The following is an 18421-nucleotide window of genomic DNA, read 5'->3' as shown; positions in this document are numbered from 1 at the left end:
TGGCGGTGACCGCTCTCTCCGTTTCTGACGCGGCGGTGACCGCTCTCTCCGTTTCTGACGCGGCGGTGACCGCTCTCTCCGTTCCTGACGCGGCGGTGACCGCTCTCTCCGTTTCTGACGCGGCGGTGACCGCTCTCTCCGTTTCTGACGCGGCGGTGACCGCTCTCTCCGTTCCTGACGCGGCGGTGACCGCTCTCTCCGTTTCTGACGCGGCGGTGACCGCTCTCTCCGTTTCTGACGCGGCGGTGACCGCTCTCTCCGTTTCTGACGCGGCGGTGACCGCTCTCTCCGTTCCTGACGCGGCGGTGACCGCTCTCTCCGTTTCTGACGCGGCGGTGACCGCTCTCTCCGTTCCTGACGCGGCGGTGACCGCTCTCTCCATTTCTGACGCGGCGGTGACCGCTCTCTCCGTTCCTGACGCGGCGGTGACCGCTCTCTCCGTTTCTGACGCGGCGGTGACCGCTCTCTCTGTTCCTGACGCGGCGGTGACCGCTCTCTCCGTTTCTGACGCGGCGGTGACCGCTCTCTCTGTTCCTGACGCGGCGGTGACCGCTCTCTCTGTTTCTGACGCGGCGGTGACCGCTCTCTCCGTTCCGGACGCGGCAGCGACCGCTATCTCTGTTCCCGAAGTGCCGGTGACCGCTCTCTCTGTTCCTGACGTGGCGGTGACCGCTCTCTCTGTTCCTGACGCGGCAGCGACCGCTATCTCTGTTCCCGAAGTGCCGGCGACCGCTATCTCTGTTCCGGATGCGGCGGCGACCACTATCTCTGTTCCTGACGCGGCAGCGACCGCTATCTCCGTTCCTGATGCGGCGGCGACCGCTATCTCCGTTCCTGATGCGGCGGCGACCGCTATCTCCGTTCCTGATGCGGCGGCGACCGCTATCTCCGTTCCTGATGCGGCGGCGACCGCTATCTCTGTCCTGATGCGGCGGCGACCGCTATCTCTGTTCCCCAAGTGGCGGCGACTGCTATCTCCGTTTTGGATGCGGCGGCGACCGCTATCTCCGTTCCTGATGCGGCTGCGACCGCTATCTCCGTTCCTGATGCGGCGGCGACCGCTATCTCCGTTCCGGACGTGGCGGTGACCGCTCTCTCCGTTCCGGACGTGGCGGTGACCGCTCTCTCCGTTCCGGACGCGGCGGTGACCGCTCTCTCTGTTTCTGACGCGGCGGTGACCGCTCTCTCTGTTCCTGACGCGGCGGTGACCGCTCTCTCTGTTTCTGACGCGGCGGTGACCGCTCTCTCGGTTCCTGACGCGGCGGTGACCGCTCTCTCCGTTCCGGACGCGGCGGTGACCGCTCTCTCTGTTCCTGACGTGGCGGTGACCGCTCTCTCTGTTCCTGACGCGGCAGCGACCGCTATCTCTGTTCCCGAAGTGCCGGCGACCGCTATCTCTGTTCCGGATGCGGCGGCGACCACTATCTCTGTTCCTGACGCGGCAGCGACCGCTATCTCCGTTCCTGATGCGGCGGCGACCGCTATCTCCGTTCCTGATGCGGCGGCGACCGCTATCTCCGTTCCTGATGCGGCGGCGACCGCTATCTCCGTTCCTGATGCGGCGGCGACCGCTATCTCTGTCCTGATGCGGCGGCGACCGCTATCTCTGTTCCCCAAGTGGCGGCGACTGCTATCTCCGTTTTGGATGCGGCGGCGACCGCTATCTCCGTTCCTGATGCGGCTGCGACCGCTATCTCCGTTCCTGATGCGGCGGCGACCGCTATCTCCGTTCCGGACGTGGCGGTGACCGCTCTCTCCGTTCCGGACGTGGCGGTGACCGCTCTCTCTGTTTCTGACGCGGCGGTGACCGCTCTCTCTGTTCCTGACGCGGCGGTGACCGCTCTCTCTGTTTCTGACGCGGCGGTGACCGCTCTCTCCGTTCCGGACGCGGCGGTGACCGCTCTCTCCGTTCCTGACGTGGCGGTGGCCGCTCTCTCCGTTCCGGACGCGGCGGTGACCGCTCTCTCTGTTCCGGACGCGGCGGTGACCGCTGAGGTTCCTCTGGCGGCGAGTCCAGCTCGCGTTCCTCTGGCGGCAGTGTCCGCTGATGTTCCTCTGTCGGCGAGGCCAGCTCACGTTCCTCTGGCGGCGAGGCCAGCTCACGTTCCTCTGGCGGCGGCGTCCGCTGACGGTCCTCTGGCGGCAAGGCCAGCTCACGTTCCTCAGGCGGCGAGGCCAGCTCACGTTCCTCTGGCGGCGAGGCCAGCTCACGTTCCTCTGGCGGCGGCGTCCGCTGACGGTCCTCTGTCGGCGAGGCCAGCTCACGTTCCTCTGGCGGCGGCGTCCGCTGACGGTCCTCTGTCGGCGAGGCCAGCTCACGTTCCTCTGGCGGCGAGGCCAGCTCACGTTCCTCTGGCGGCGAGGCCAGCTCACGTTCCTCTGGCGGCGGCGTCCGCTGACGGTCCTCTGGCGGCAAGGCCAGCTCACGTTCCTCAGGCGGCGGCGTCAGCTCACGTTCCTCAGGCGGCGGCGTCAGCTCACGTTCCTCAGGCGGCGGCGTCCGCTGACGTTCCTCTGGCGGCGAGGCCAGCTCACGTTCCCAGATCTCCTCCTTCTCGAACGTGACATCAACTCATCAATTCTTCGAGACTTGAACTGGGTGTGGCCTATGAGGGAGACATAAAACCACCAGTCTTTATTTTCATTTTTCGTGGTTTATTAAAAGAGGCTGTCTCTTTTTGTAATTGCACACAACAAATCTAGGGTATTCAGGTATTTACAGAAACCTCACTAAGTTTATAGCTCAGGATGATCTGAGCTACAGAGAACAAATAACTGATGTCTAGTACACATTTACAAGGTACATTAATTTATATATATTGTATTTGTGTGTGTGTATATATACAGTATGTCTCAAAAGTGAGTACACCCTTCACAGTTCACCAACCATTTTAGAATATCTTCTCAAGGGACAATACTATAGAAATGAAAGATACAGCCATTATTGTCAAAATAGCTGGCAACAAAAGTGAGTACACCCTAAGTGAACTTGTCCAAAGTGTCAGTATGTTGTTATCTGCGCTGCCTTAATCATCCTGGGCAAAGAATTAACCAGAGCTGCACAGGTTGTTGCTGGGATCCTCTTCCACTCATCACAGAGCTGCTGGACATTAGACACATGGTGCTTCACCTTCCGCTTCAGGATACCCCACAGGTGCTTAATAGAGTTCAGGTCTGGAGGCATACTTGGCCACCCCATCACCTTCACCTTCAGCTTCCTCAGCAAGGCAGTTGTCATCTTGGTGGTGTGTTTGGGATCATTATCATGTTGGAAAACTGTCGTTCGGCCTAGTTTCTGGAGGGAAGGCATCATGTTCTTCTTCAGAATGTATAGTACATAATGGAATCGATGTTTCCCTCAATGAACTGCAGCTCCCCAGAACCAGCAGCACTCATGCAGCCCCAGACCATGACGCCACCACCACCATGCTGGACTGTAGACAAGACACAATTTTCTTGGTACTCCTCACCAGGGCATTGCCACACATGCTGGACACCATCTGAGCCAAACAAGTTTATCTTATAGTCTCATCAGACCATTGGACATGGTTCCAGTAATTCATGCTCTTGGTTGTCTTCAGCAAACTGTTTGCGGGCTGTCTTGTGATCCTATGCAAACCGACTTGTTGCAGTGTGTGGTGTATGGTCTGAGCACTGACAAGCTGACCTTCTACTTCTGCAACCTTTAAAGCAATGCTGGCAGCACTCATGCATCTGTTTTTAAAGCACAGAACGAGTGCTCAACTTTGTTGATCGACCCTTGCGAGGCCTGTTCTGAATGAAACCCATCTTGGAAAGCCTCTGTATGATCCTGACCACTGTAGAGTAACTCGGTTTCAGGGTGTTACTGAACCTCTAATAGTCTTGGCCATCTTTGTGGAGACCAACAATCCTAATCCTCAAATCCTCAGAGAGTTGTTTGCCATGAGATGCCATGTTGAACATCCAGTGGTCAGTATGAGAGAAATGCACTTAAAGCACCTAATTTTAACTGCTCTAATACAAGATACACAACTTCGTATGATCCTGTCAAGCAGACAAAAACATAAACATGATGAATAGGACATGTGGCTTTGCATGGATACAAAATAAATATAAAGGCCTATATTGGGTTTGGACATGTATTATACATATCTAAAATACAAATTTAAATGAGAGTTTCCTGCACACTGCTCTAATAACACTTGTGCTGTAATAGCCATGTGTTTGGTCAAATTTCAGTCCACTAGACATACAGGATACAGGTTGTATGTAAATGCTTAACCAGAGATCTCTGTATTTTTTGGAAGGCTGTCAGTTCAGCAGTTCAGATGTTGTGGTTTTCCAGATTGATGTCAGCTTGATCTTTGTCCAGATTTTGTTATTTTTTCCACTTTTCTTTTTATGCTGACCTCACCAATGACCACTTTTATTAGGAGTTTCTGCCCAAAAGCCAGAAACAACCTTATAAACCATTCATTTCATAGCGCAAGATGTTTTCCACATGCTCAAGCTCCATAGGGTCTGGAACTGGGTTCTTTTTGTTTTTCTTACCAACATTCTGAACAGGGGCGGAGCGGGGGGGTGGCTAATTGGGCTTAAGCCCCGAATGTTTTGTCAAAAGCCCCGAATCTTTTAGGTTTTTAGCGCAATTTTCCACCGGACAAAATTGCGATTGTTAACTCATGATTTCTGTTCTGTCTGTGCGCACCAATCTTGCACTTCTATCTACTCCTCAACCAGACCACCTAGAGACTTCAGGTTTTCGGCATTATGTTAAGGAAGGTCTAATCTCGGGAACGCACAAAAAAAATCCAGGAAAACATTTACTATCTCTTAGTGTTGTGATCCCATGACGTGAGAAAATTGCGCTAAAACACTCACTGAGTTTTTATTACTTGTTTAAAATAACTTCAACTTTGTTTCATTTCCTCTTGTAGGCTCTACTGGGTGAATTTTTTTTTTGTTTTTGTTTTTTTACTGAGTACCCTAACTATCATCATTTTCCCAGATAGTGTATAGATTTTTAGGCATTCTATTATCTCAAACAGCCTGAAAAATAGTGCATTTAGCTGACGTAATTGGGAAAAAATCGACACGGGGGAGCATGCCCCCGGACCCCCCTAGGTTTGGGCTAAGCCTCGAATGTTTACATCGTCTGGCTCCGCCCCTGATTCTGAATTTCGGAGAACAAAATTGTTGTTTCTTAGATGTTGCTAAATTTGTATTAATATATGTTTTCTTTGTGGTGTTTATTTAGCAATAGTATATTAGTTTTGCATATGCACACATTACACAGGGGAATGGGCTTACGAATGATTAATTTACTAATGTCTCAATATATTAAGCTGAGGTAGAAGGAAAAATTCAGGGGCTGATTTTTTTTGTTGAAAAAAATCTGGAAAAAAACAAGAAAACAGGTAAAGAGGAAGTCTGGAACATAAAAACAGCCCTGTAATTGATGAATTATATGTTAAATTGTTCCATTAAAATAAAACTCACTTTTCATCTCTCACAGATGTTCTGAAGTGAAGGATTTGCCGTCAGGTTTCTCCGTACACGATCTGGAGATTCTGCAGTCCGGTCTGGAATTTCCTCACAACCACACACACACCGAGTGCAAACACACACACACTCAGGGCAGAATATCTCCGTGTGGGGCAGGTGAGCGCACAGAAATTTATTCATGTGGAATTTTTTTCCTGTGCTTGTGTAACTCCTCAAAATGAGTTTGTGTTTGAGTCAGTTTCAGGCGAGTGTCATGTTGCGTCAAAAGCAAATAGAAGCAGTGATGCAGGTCTGCGTCAACAGACACACCCGCTGTAGACGAGAGTTCTACCAATGTGGGATTTCCAAACAGTAATCTTAAATCTAAAGTGTACACAATCCCAAAGCCTTGTCCTAATACCTTGTCTACATCGAACAGTTGATGTGTTTCCTCTGTCTTGTCTCCATTACAATGTGTCTTTGCTTTTGACGCAATGGTGTAATCTGTTTTAGCAGCTGATGTTTGGTTAGGTTCCATTCAGATGTGTCATGGATTGTTCTTAGGGCTGTGTTGCTTTGCTCTGTGTACAGTTGAAGTCAAAAGTTTACATATACCTTGCAGAATCTGCAAAATAAGAGGGATCATACAAAATATGTGTTATTTTTAATTTAGTACGGACCTCAATAAGATATTTCACATAAAAGATGTTTACATATAGTCTACATAAGAAAATAATAGTCCAAAACTGTTTTTTTTTGTTTAGTGATAGTTGTTTATGAGTCCCTTGTTTGTCCTGAACAGTTAAACAGCCTGCTGTTCTTCAGAAAAATCCTTCAGGTCCCACAAATTATTTGGTTTTCCAGCATTTTTGTGCATTTGAACCCTTTCCAGCAATGACTGTATGATTTTGAGATCCAGGGACTCATATGCAACTATTACAGAAGGTTCAAACACTCACTGATGCTCCAGAAGAAAAAAAACATACATTAAGAGCCAGGGGTGAAAACTTTCTGAGTTTGAAGATCAGGGTAAATTTGACTTATTTTGTCTTCTGGGAAACATTTAAGCATTTGTAGCTTCTGAAGGTATTAAATAAATAAATAAAGATATTTAGGCACAATAAGAAAAATGTATACATCTTTATTCTGTTCAAAAGTTTTCACCCTCTGGCTCTTAGTGCATGGTTTTTCCTTCTGGAGCATCAGTGAGTGTTTGATCCTTCTGTAATAGTTGCATATGAGTCCCTCAGTTGTCCTCAGTGTGAAAAGATGGATCTCAAAATCATACAGTCATTGTTGGAAAGGGTTCAGATACACAAAAATGCTGGAAAACCAAAGAATTTGTGGGACCTGAAGGATTTTTTTTCTGAAGAACAGCAGGCAGTTTAACTGTTCAGGACGAACAAGGCACTTATGAACCAGACTTGTGCACAATTCAGAATTGAATTGAGAATGACTCCTAAATTCCAATTCAGTTCTTGAATTTGAATTGAATTTGAATTTATGTCAAAAACAGGATCTAGAATTACAATTCGAATTTGAATTAAAAGAAGCAGAATTGCAATTCAATACAAATTCAAAGAAATTCATATACATAAATGAAGTGTTTAACAATGAAGCTTTTAAATAAATGTCAGATATGATTTCATTACATATTCTACAAATGATATTAGTTTGAACTACTTTACATTGTGCTATTTGATTACTTTGAAAATGAAAATAATTTTTTAACAAAACTAATCAAACATTGAGGGTGTAATTTAATTCAAGAAGTTGATCATTGTCCATATGTTGGAACAAAATGTATGCAGGGTTGAGGAGTGACTAGTTATGTGTAATGAAATTATGCTATTAAATTACTAAATTAATGTAATTGTATGAGAGATTCAACACATTTTTTCCTGTTGTATGACTGTGTGGAATGTCTTTGAATTGCCATGAATTTAATTCCACTTCCTGTCATTCCAACTCCAATTCAAATTCAACTTCCTTCCAACTCATGAATTGAATGGCGGCCAATTCTGAAATTCTGAATTGTGCACAAGCCTGTTATGAACAAATATCACTAAATAAAGCTGTGGATAATTCAGGTAACAACACAGTATTAAGAATCAAGTGAATGTAAACTTTTCTATAAATTCAACTATTATTTTCTCATGTGGATTATATGTAAACATCCTTTATGTGAAATATCTTAATCAGGTCAGTACTAAATAAAAAATAACATGCATTTTGTATGATATCCCTTATTTTGATAAAATAATTAACATTTTGCAGATTCTGCAAGGTGTACATAAACATTTGACTTCAACTGTATATGGTTGACTTTTTTGGAAGAGTCAGAAATGTAATTTAAAATGTATTTTAAAGTTTGAAATTAAGTTTGAAATTATGAGTTTAAAGTTGCTGCAGTGATGTAGTATTTTAATAGGCCAACCCATAAGTTAACATTACCCTGGATCCCTTAACAGAAACCCAATGAGATTGGTCTGCTTGATAGTGAGTTAGGATCGTTTGCAAAAGCATGATTACAACTACCTTTTTTTAAAAATCACAAAGGTGTATTCTTGATTTCTTTCATTTTGTAGAGTAAAATGTGAACATATCTTGAGCTTATGTTAAACACAGACCTTATTTTAGCCATTTAAGCAAAAACCCATTGGAAAAACGGTTTTGGCCTACAAAAATACGTCATGCCTGCAGCAATCTGTTGACTCTGTAGACAACTTGCCTAAGGCTTTGTAAGAAAGTGAAAAATTATTCATTTATCAAAAATCAATACTTTTGTACTAAATATCAAGTGGTTCAGCAGAAGGTTCATTTTTCAAGGTGACATACTGTTAAAAGTGCCCCTAACTGAGGAATCGAACCACATAGAGTATAGTCATTGGCTTTCTTTGAGCTGGCATAATTCAAATTGACAATCGGTTTCATTTATTGTCTTTGCAGATATTGTATACACTCTTAAAAATAAAGGTGCTTCACGATGCCATAGAAGAACCTTTTTTGGTTCCATAAAGAACTTTAAACATCGGAAGAACCTTTCTGTTTCACAAAAGGTTCTTTGTGGCAAAAGAAGGTTCTTCAGATTATAAAAAAGGTAAGAAAGAGATGGTTCTTTAAAGAACCTTTGACTGAATGGTTCTTAATGGAACCAAAACTGGTTCTTCTATGGCATTGCTTGAGGAACCTTTTAAAGCACTTTTATTTTTAAGAGTGTAGTACAGTCCTGTTTAGTTGTTCTGTTAATGTTTTCTCTTGTTTTCCTGAACTAACAGTAATATGAATATCCTTACAGCTATCAGCTGGTGTGCCGTATCCCAGCAGCCTCTAGATGTCACTGCCAACGGTTACAAACAGGGAGTGACTAAAAAAGCTCTGGGCACTTCGCAAGCAAGGTGATCACCTGATAACAAATAATTTGCATTCTGACAATAATATATTTGTGACTCACACAGGCCTGCTGTATACATTCAGAATGAATCATGGTTAATGTTGCTTTGTAATCTGACAGTGTCACCACAATAACAAACTAATGAGCTTGTGTTTTTGATGTTTCACATTTGTCCATGTGCAGATCTTTGATCAGTAAAGTGGAGCTCTTTCATTCGTTTCTGAAACTGGTGGCTGCAACTGAAGACTCTCAGCTTCCAGAGTCCCTCCGGTGAGTGCTTTAAAAAAGAGGAGACCTACAATAGTTTGACTCCAGTAAACATTCTTGCTTTTGAAAATCCATTCTGTTTCCTTACCTTGTATTGACACTATCTGATGAGAACTGAATTAAGCTAGATAATGGCACTAACATTGCAACATTTTCATTATTCAGCTCAAATTACTTAAGTGTTGATTCAATTCAGTTCAGTCAGAGGTGTAGTGTCTGGGTATGCAGGGTATGCAGGTGCATATGGGCCCGGGCAGATTGGGGGCCCACCGAGCCTAAAATAAAATCTATAGACATAAAACACTTGATGCATTTCACAATATTAATTTAAACATTTAACCTAGATAAATGGGCGCTGTTAGACGCATATCCAATTGTTTGTGCGGATAGTGGAAGCTAAAGCGCGCTTTGCAGGACAAACACTTTTTTTCTTAATAACAGTGGAAACCTAAAATACGCCATCATTTTTGCTCATAAAGTCAGAGTAATACATCATTTGGAAATGCAAAAGGTCTACTTTTATTATGAAAGAATTCATGTAATAAAATCATGTTATATTGCGTAAGTTAATGTGAAAATTAATGTGAAACGGCTGTCTGTGTGTTTGTCGAGAAGGTGTAGTCTTATTTAGATAAAAACAGTTATGTTGCGGCTGTTTTTGTTGACTTTAAACGTGCGTTTGATACTGTGAACCACCTTATGCTCCTGTCTAGACTGTCAACATTTAACTTTAGCAATCAAACCGTTAAATGGATACAGCCTTATCTATCAGATAGAAAACAATGTGTGCAAATAAAGTATAGTAAGTCACCCTATCTTCACTATACGCAAGGTGTCCCTCAGGGATCAGTTTTAGGCCCCCTGCTATTTTCACTGTATGTAAATAATTTGCCCAATGTGTGTAAAAATGTGGACATGATTATATATGCAGACGATATGGTAATTTTTACACAAGCTAAAAGTGCTGATGATGCAGCCCATCAGCTTTCATTAGCCTTAAATGACTTACAAAAATGGCTGAATGGTTCATGCTTGTGCCTTAATGTTAAAAAGACCGTATCAATGTTTTTTAGTAAACCTAAAACAACCGTGAGCGGAGTAAAAGTTTGCATGGGTGGACAAGAATTAATTAATGTTGAGGAATTTAAGTATTTGGGAGTGCTAATAGACTCGAAATTATCCTTTAAAAAACACGTTAAAAAAGTATACAGAATTTTAGACACATTCGTACATCATTAACGGATACAGCAGCGATTACATTCCTGCACTCTATGATACTGGCTCATATTGAGTACTGTATCACAAGTTGGTCCTATACGAGTCATGCTGCTATTGGGCCAATCGAAGTATGCTACAAAAGAGCATTGAAAATATTAGATAAGAAACCTTTGTCATATCACCATTGTCAAATTTTAGATAAATATAAGTTATTAAATTTTGCTAATTTCAAATTATTTAAATCAGCCTGTCTAATCTACAAGGTTATACATGGTCTGGCGCCTCCACCATTGAGTGATTTTATTAAACAAAAGTCTAGCAGTGTTGCCGGGTCTCGAGTGACTAGAGCCACTATGAGAGGTGATTGTGAATTGGCATTTAGGCGGACCGCCTTTTCACAGAATGTCCTGTCATATCAGGGAGTGAGCTTCTGGAACAGTATTCCACTGTCAGTGAGGGAAAGCACAAGTCTTCCTACCTTTAGGAGTCAGTTAAAACTGTGGCTGAGGGACATACAAACATGTGATCATGTTTAGTTAATCATTATATATAAGACGTAAAACAAAGTTAGTGCATTACAAAAAGGAATACAATTATTAGTGCAATACGGGTTGTGCGATAAGAGACAGTATAACATGGGTTGTTCAATAGGGGTCAGTGTAATGTGGGTTAGTGCAATATAGAATGGTGTAATATGGGTCAGTGCAAAATTGGTGCGTGTAATACAGTCGATGCTTTTTGGTTTTCTATTTTGTCCTTTGTTGTTCACTCTTGTTGTTATTGTTTGTTCTAACATGATGTGATCACTGTTTTTGTCCTTGTCTCTCTGTATATAGTTTGTATATATGGCTCTGTATGTATTTATTAATTTGTGTGTAACACCAACCTGCCAGGGGGTCTGCAGATGGAAATTAGCCTAAGGCTATAATCTGACATATTTACATTTGTGAAAATGTTCATTAATATGTATTGTCCCCTTTTTCTCAAATAAATTAAAACAAAAAAAAAATCCACCTATTCTGCCCCCAAAAAAACTCTGTGGCATCAAACCTGTCTTTACATTTAACATGAAAAACAGCAATAAAAACATAGGCTTCAACTCAGTTAACTGGCATATCCAATCGTTTGCGCGGAGAGTGAAAGCTAAAGCGCGCTTTGCAGAACATTGCACACATTTTTCTTAATAACAGTGGAAACCTAAAATACGCCATCATTTTTACTCATAAAGGTAAGAGTAATACATCATTCGGAATGGCAAAAGGTCTACTTTTATTTGTGTGCACTCACAATATCAACAAAACGTTGTGCTTTTGTAAAATAGCTAAAGAAAACAAAACTTGCGCTTTCTGCCATCTCTGTCTCGAGGAGCGATTCACAAAAATGATCCGAAACTCAGCGAATATTTGCCTCACAGACATAAATAGAATGCTTTAAATGCCTACTTTAATTTACTAAAACGAAATAATTCATGTAATAAAATCATGTTATATTGCCTAAGTTAATGTGAAAAATCTGCCTACTCCGCCAAAAAAAAAAAACTCCTGTGCCATCAAACCTGTCTTTACCTTTAACATGAAAAACAGCAATAAAAACGATTTACGATTTATGAGAAAAATAAAACAACATTGGCAAAGTTATAGGCTTGTTGGCTTTTCTGAGGTAGGCTAAATGTTATGTTACTATTATTATGACTTATTCACAAGATGTTTTATTGACGATTTTTGAAAAACTCATGAGACATCGTGTTTATACATTTTTTTAACATGCATTCAAATATTTTTTTCATGTTTATTTCGTGCTGCAAATATTAAAAATATCATTGATTCACATGCCGCTTGATCTGAGGCGAATATAGTTATCTCACTACAAATTAAAGAGCGTAAAAGCATTTATTGTTAGTATTTTATCATAAAATTGACAGAATTTATAGGCTGAGACTTGCGTGCTACAAATAATGAATGGGCTTGAAAACGTTAAATAGTATTTCCAAGCATTTATACCGTAATAAAACAGCTTGTGAATACTCACGTAATGTTATGTACTTTAGAAAAATCAAAAATCAAGCCTGTAATAATAAAAATTTTTTGCATATGGGCCCGGGGCTGACTTGCTACGCCACTGAGTTCAATAAAGATGTGACTGGTGCCATCTGTAGAGCTGCTAATAGCTGAAATTGATTTACTTTCATAGCTGCTGAATTTTGCAGCATTAACACTGTTTTGAAACAACCTGTATTATATAAAGTGCTAACGTATAAATGCATACGACTAGACTTTTTGCCATTTTTAGTCATTCAACACCAATGGCCTAAAGAAATGCATGTTGTCACACTGTGAGGTTAGGGATGATTAATCAGGTTTAAAGTATAGAATGTGTACCATTTAATTTCCCCAACCTGACATTTATGGACAATACACTTGTCTTTGTGGTTGTACTACTTTATAATTTAAAGCTGTGGATCACTAAAGTATGACAGCAATTACGTCAACACACAAACCGCTCTAGAGAACATATGTGTGGAAAAAACAAGTGCATGTGTGTAATTAGATTCTTGACTGGTAATATAGAGCAGTTTCCCATGAAAACTGGTCATAGGTATATTTACATAAATCCCTGTCTTGGTAATCAGACTACTGAACTGCTGAATCGCGGTGTAAAATGTCAAAGTGTTTTTGTAAATTTGTATTATGTCAAACGAGATGTTTAATTCTTGTAAAGCAGCATGATTATTGAACAGTAGATCTTTGTTAGTTTGTGACCCGAGGGAACAGTGTTTTTCTGTTCTTGTGTTCTTGTATCTTTGAGGTGATCCTGCCCAGCGTCCAGCTCTAGTTACACCGCTGACAGGCTCACACAAGAGCAAATAACAATCCACAGAGACCCTAAAACACTGGCTTCGATATGCACTCCGTGCACAAATGAATCTATCAGCCTGTGTCTGCTCTCACAATCTTATTAGATTTCGGTATTATTCAGACAATAAGACTTTACTGTGTGACTGATGGCTGCATTTCCATGTGACCTGCAGCATTAGGGCCCAAAACGCAAACACTTCTACCTCAGTTTTGTGCGTTGTTGTGCTCTAAAATGTGTCAAGTGTACAACGCTGCAATGGGTGATATACAGGCTTTTTCTAAGGTGAATAATCTGCACTTGCCTTAAAGGAGAGGAACAAAAATTTACAGATAATTTACTCACCCCCTTGTCATCCAAGATGTTCATGTCTTCTTTTCTTCAAATGTAAAGAAATAGTTTTTTTGAGGAAAACATTTCAGGATATCTCTCCATGTAGTGGACTTCTATGGTGCCCCAAAGTTTGAACTTCCAAAATGCAGTTTAAATGCAGCTTCAAAGGGCTCTAAACGATCCCAGCCGAGGAAAAACGGTCTTATCTGGTGAAATGATTGGTTATTTTCATTAAAAATTTACAATTTCTAAACTTTTTAATCTGAAACACTCATATTGTCTAGCTCTGCCTGTACTCTGTGTATTCCAGTTCAGAACAGTTAGGGTATATTAAAAAACTCCCAACTCATTTTCTTCTCCAACTTCAAAATTGTCATGCATTGCTGTTTTACCTTTTTTCTTTGTAAAGGATGTTTGATCTTCTTTGCACGTTCACTTTGTAAACACTTGGTCAGTACTTCTGCAGCGATGTAGGACGATTTTGAAGTCGGAGGAGAAAATAAGATGGGAGTTTTTTGACACACCCTAACTGTCTTGAGTACACAGAGTACACACAGAGGTAGACAAGACGAGGCATATGTCAAAACTTTATTGACATAATTATCAGGCGTTAACAAAATATTAAAAATAACATTGATTCACATGCCGCTTGATCTGAGGCGAATATAGTTATCTCACTACAAATTAATTAGTGTAAAAGCATTTATTGTTTGTATTTTGTCATAAAATTTACCGAATTTATAGGCTGAGACTTGCGTGCTACAAATACTGAATGGGCTTGAAAACGTTAAATATTATTTCCAAGCATTTATACCGTAAATAAAACAGCTTGTGAATACTCACGTAATGTTATGTACATGTGGGACTACCAACAGATCCTGATCGCAGGATATTAGGCTTCTAGATGGAGTGTAAGGATGAAGGAGTTCAGAGCGGAAGAGCGGAGCAAGGTTATGAAGAGATTTGTAAACAAAGAAGAGAATTTTAAAGTCTACACTGCAAAAATGCTTTTCTTACTTAGATTTTTTGTCTTGTTTCCAGCCAAAATATCTGAAAATTATGTGAGTTTTTGCTTAGAACAAGCAAAATAATATTCCAATGGGGTAAGAAAAATAATCTTATTTCAAACGGAAAACAAGATGATTTTTCTTACCCCATTGGCAGATTATTTAGCTTGTTTCAAGCAAAAACACACTTAATTTTGGCATGTTTTTTCTGAAAACAAGACAATCATTTTTACTCGTCTAGAAAATCCTTCATGATTTAAGAATTTTTAGATATTTTGGCTGGAAACAAGACAAAAAAATCAAAAAAATTTAGATAAGAAAAGCATTTTTTGCAGTGTATTCTCTGAGAAACTGGCAACCCTAACTGTCTTGAGCACCCTAACTCTCTTGAACCGGAGTACACAGAGTACACGCAGAGGTAGACAAGACGAGTATTTGAGGTTAAAAAGTATAGAAATTGCACATTTTTAAAGAAAATAACTGATCGTTTGCGTTAGTTCTTCCTTGGCTGGGAAGCCCTTTTATGGGTTGACTTAATTTTATCGTGGCTAGTTTAATGAATAAACAAACCTGCATGACCTTATCAGAGATGGATTTATTAATATTTTAAATTAAGAAATTATTAAATTATTACAGAAACGTATACATTATTAAATGATTATATTAACAATAGGCGATGCTGTCTTTGTGAATGCGGTCCATGTGCGATGTAGACAGCATTCGAAAGAATTTTATCATTAATAAATATTACATAAAGTACATCACAGTTGTGTAAATCTAATAACTGATCGTCTTTTTTCCGTATTTGTTGTATTATTATTATTATTATTATTATTAGCCTATTATTATTGGTTATATTTTTATTTTAGTTTATATTCATTTTCTTTCTCTTAATTTCGATCTCTTTACTTAACGTTCTACATGTAAATGTTTCTGTAAATGCTCAACATATGCTATATGACTGGGATTTTTACTGGAAGGCGGTTGAATTTAACTTTTTTTTTTTTGCTTACATAAATACTATAGTGTTTCACTGAGGAATGAATCATGCACATAGTTTCATTTGTAAATATTTATCGTCACATACGAGTAAACAAGTTCACCTGGAAACTCGTTACAAAGGTGCTTATAATTTATTAAAGGTCCCATATTGTACACATTTCTGGAGGTTTATTTTAGTTGTTGATGTCCTTAAGAATATATATTTGCGGTATAAGTACCAAAATCCTTCTCAATATATTTTTACAGCTCCTTTTTTAGGAGCTCTGTCAAAAACAGGTAGATTTTGGCCCATCTAATTAATATTCATGAGCCTCTCTTCTGATTGGCCTGTTGTTTTCTGAGTGACGCACAGCCAGGCCAACCACAGGTAACTACGGTCATGTATCGTTGTTATGGACACGATATAGTCTGGGTTTGACAAAAGGAGGGTGGGACGGTGGTTGGTGCTCGGGGTGGTGACTGAAGGCGGTGACTGAGTAGATCGGACGTCACATCGTTACGGAAGTCACAGCGGCTCGTGAAAATGAACAGCTACTTTAACTTTTACTTTTTCAGGCTGTGTGCAGTTTACTGTGGATTGACTGTTTTGAAACTCGTATGGTAGTTACATAGCCCCTAGACCTCAGTTATCATGAAAAAAGCCAGGAAATTTCGATTTTGACAATATGGGACCTTTAAAAACAATTTTCTTGTTTGATAATACTATAGCGAAATAAGCCCCTTCAAGACCATCCGCTTAACATCCTGACCACACGGCTTAATCTGCGATAAAAACCTGTTGACTTATTCCTTACCTAATATGCATAATAGCCTATTATAGGCTATTTTCACTCAAACAAAACAGAACTCCAGATAGTTATGATTTTAAATTTAAGGCATAAAAGTAAAAGAAAACGTAATGCATTGTAACATTATAAAACAACAACAGATTTTTTTTTTTTTTTTTTTACATTTAACACAACAGATCAACAACTTAAATTATAATATACCAAATAGGCTACTGGAAAAACTGGATGGGCTTCAGCAAAATATTTTATAAAAAAAAAAGTCAATCTATAGCCTACTTAAAGTCCATATACTGTGGGTTTAAACATACAAAGAGAATGTCCTCTAGGACTGGATAGGCTTCAGCAAAATTAATAATTTATATATATAAAAAAAAATGCAGTCATTCTATGGCCTATTTAAAGTCCATACTTTTTTGTTTAATCGTACAAAGAGAATGTCCTCTAGGACCTGTGCATTCATTGACGACCTCAGAGCGGAAAGAATGTACTTGAGGCATGAAAATGCACGCTCAACACTTTCTTGCATTATTGCGGAATTATGTAAGTTTTAATTAGGCTACAATAACTTAAACCTAAACATACCTTTGCACATGAAACAGCCAGGTGCTTGGTAACCTTAAGCTCGTCGCATCAGAAAGGGCTCTGCTTATGACGTCTGCTTGGCGGGCATTTCACGTTGTATGCATCACCGTCGCATTTGCACACAATTTGAATTCATGTTTTTGGTCTGCCAAATTGATATAATAAAGAGAACGATAAAAATACCGTTATTAACCGGTTAATTTGGAATTTCTGTTTCCGTTTCTGTTCAGAACGATTAAAATTGATTTTGTTTTAGTTTTTGTTCCTGTTCAGTGTCATTTGTTTTCGTTTTTCGTTTTCGTTCCTTGAACCGGTTCAGAGCCCTGGCTTAAGTTAAGTTAAATCAACTTAAGCCATTTAAATTTACAAGTTATATCAACTAATTTTTATTGTATTAAGTTCAAATGACTTGTAGTTTTAAACTGATTTAACTTAAAAACTTAAGGCAACTGCTGAACTTAGGTTTTTAAGTTGAATCTGGTGAAAACTTTTTACAGTGTAGAGTAATAGGTGTTTATATTGGGAAGGGCCCTTTCTTTCGGGTGGAGCAAATGTTTGAAGAGAATCTCGCAAAGCAAGTTAGAGTACTGCAGAGCAAGAAAGCCAAACAAAAGAATAGTCAAAAAATATGGCTCTGATTAAATTAATTCTATGTTTGACACTTGTCCTGGAGGCATGTCTCCCTCATCAAACACACCTGATTCAAATCAACAGCTCATTAGTAGAGACTACAAGACCTGAATTGGGTGTCTCTAATAAGGAAGACATACGAAATGTGCAGGACAGGTTTGAAAATCCCTTGTTTAAAGTTGTAGCATAGTTTCCAGTCTAAATGCTGTAGAGTACAGTATGTTTCTCGCCTTAGGTTGTGTGTTTGAGGCAGAAACGTGACGCCATGCATGCCTGTCCTTAAGGCCACGTTGACCCCTGACCTCTCTCGCATGCTCCCTACAGTGTGCAGGTGTTGTTTGTGTATCTGTTGTGTCTGATCGACGTGTTTGTTTCTTCTCTGCGCTTGCTAAAGTGGAAAAGATTTGAAGACGTACTGGGACTACAAGCAGGCTGCAGGGCCGTATCAGCAGGCCTGGACACAGCTGCGTCTGCAGGCCTTCCCGCTGTGGCCCCGCGGCCCTCGAGAACTGCTGCTGTTTTCCTAAAGGACCGGATCGGTATCCCAAATGAATCACATGAATAAAAGCAGTATCTTGTGGTAAAGGCTCCAGTGCATGTGTAAAATACTAAGTGCCACTTAAAAACAGAACTGTAAAAGCAGCTTTGTAGGGTTTGGACAATTTACTTAGTCTTTTATTCTCTGTTGGCAGGCTGTTCTTTTCCATACAGCAAAAGCATATATTGACCAGGGGCTAGAAACCAAAAATGGCCATATGACTATACAGGAGCTGTGTCTGCGTGTGAGAAACATTTGAGCTGAAATTGAAGATTTTTTACTGCTGTCGCTCTCAAATCTCACTGACATCATTGATGCCAAACAGCGATGTTTTTCAAATATC

General features: G+C 40.7%; 1 protein-coding gene across 1 annotated transcript in view; it reads left to right on the top strand.

Moving 5' to 3' along the window:
• Positions 1-18067, top strand: part of adat1 (adenosine deaminase tRNA specific 1) — a 28283-nt gene extending 10216 nt beyond the window's left edge. The window contains exons 6-9 of the mRNA XM_073831689.1: positions 5498-5643; positions 8765-8864; positions 9044-9130; positions 17935-18067. Of these exons, the coding sequence (XP_073687790.1) occupies positions 5498-5643; positions 8765-8864; positions 9044-9130; positions 17935-18067 (466 nt within the window). The remainder of the gene's footprint in view (positions 1-5497; positions 5644-8764; positions 8865-9043; positions 9131-17934) is intronic.
• The last annotated feature ends 354 nt before the right edge of the window (positions 18068-18421 follow it).

The sequence above is a fragment of the Garra rufa genome, chromosome 25, assembly GCF_049309525.1.
Source record: "Garra rufa chromosome 25, GarRuf1.0, whole genome shotgun sequence".
Taxonomy (NCBI): Eukaryota; Metazoa; Chordata; class Actinopteri; order Cypriniformes; family Cyprinidae; genus Garra; species Garra rufa.
This window is presented reverse-complemented; position numbering and strand designations above follow the sequence as displayed.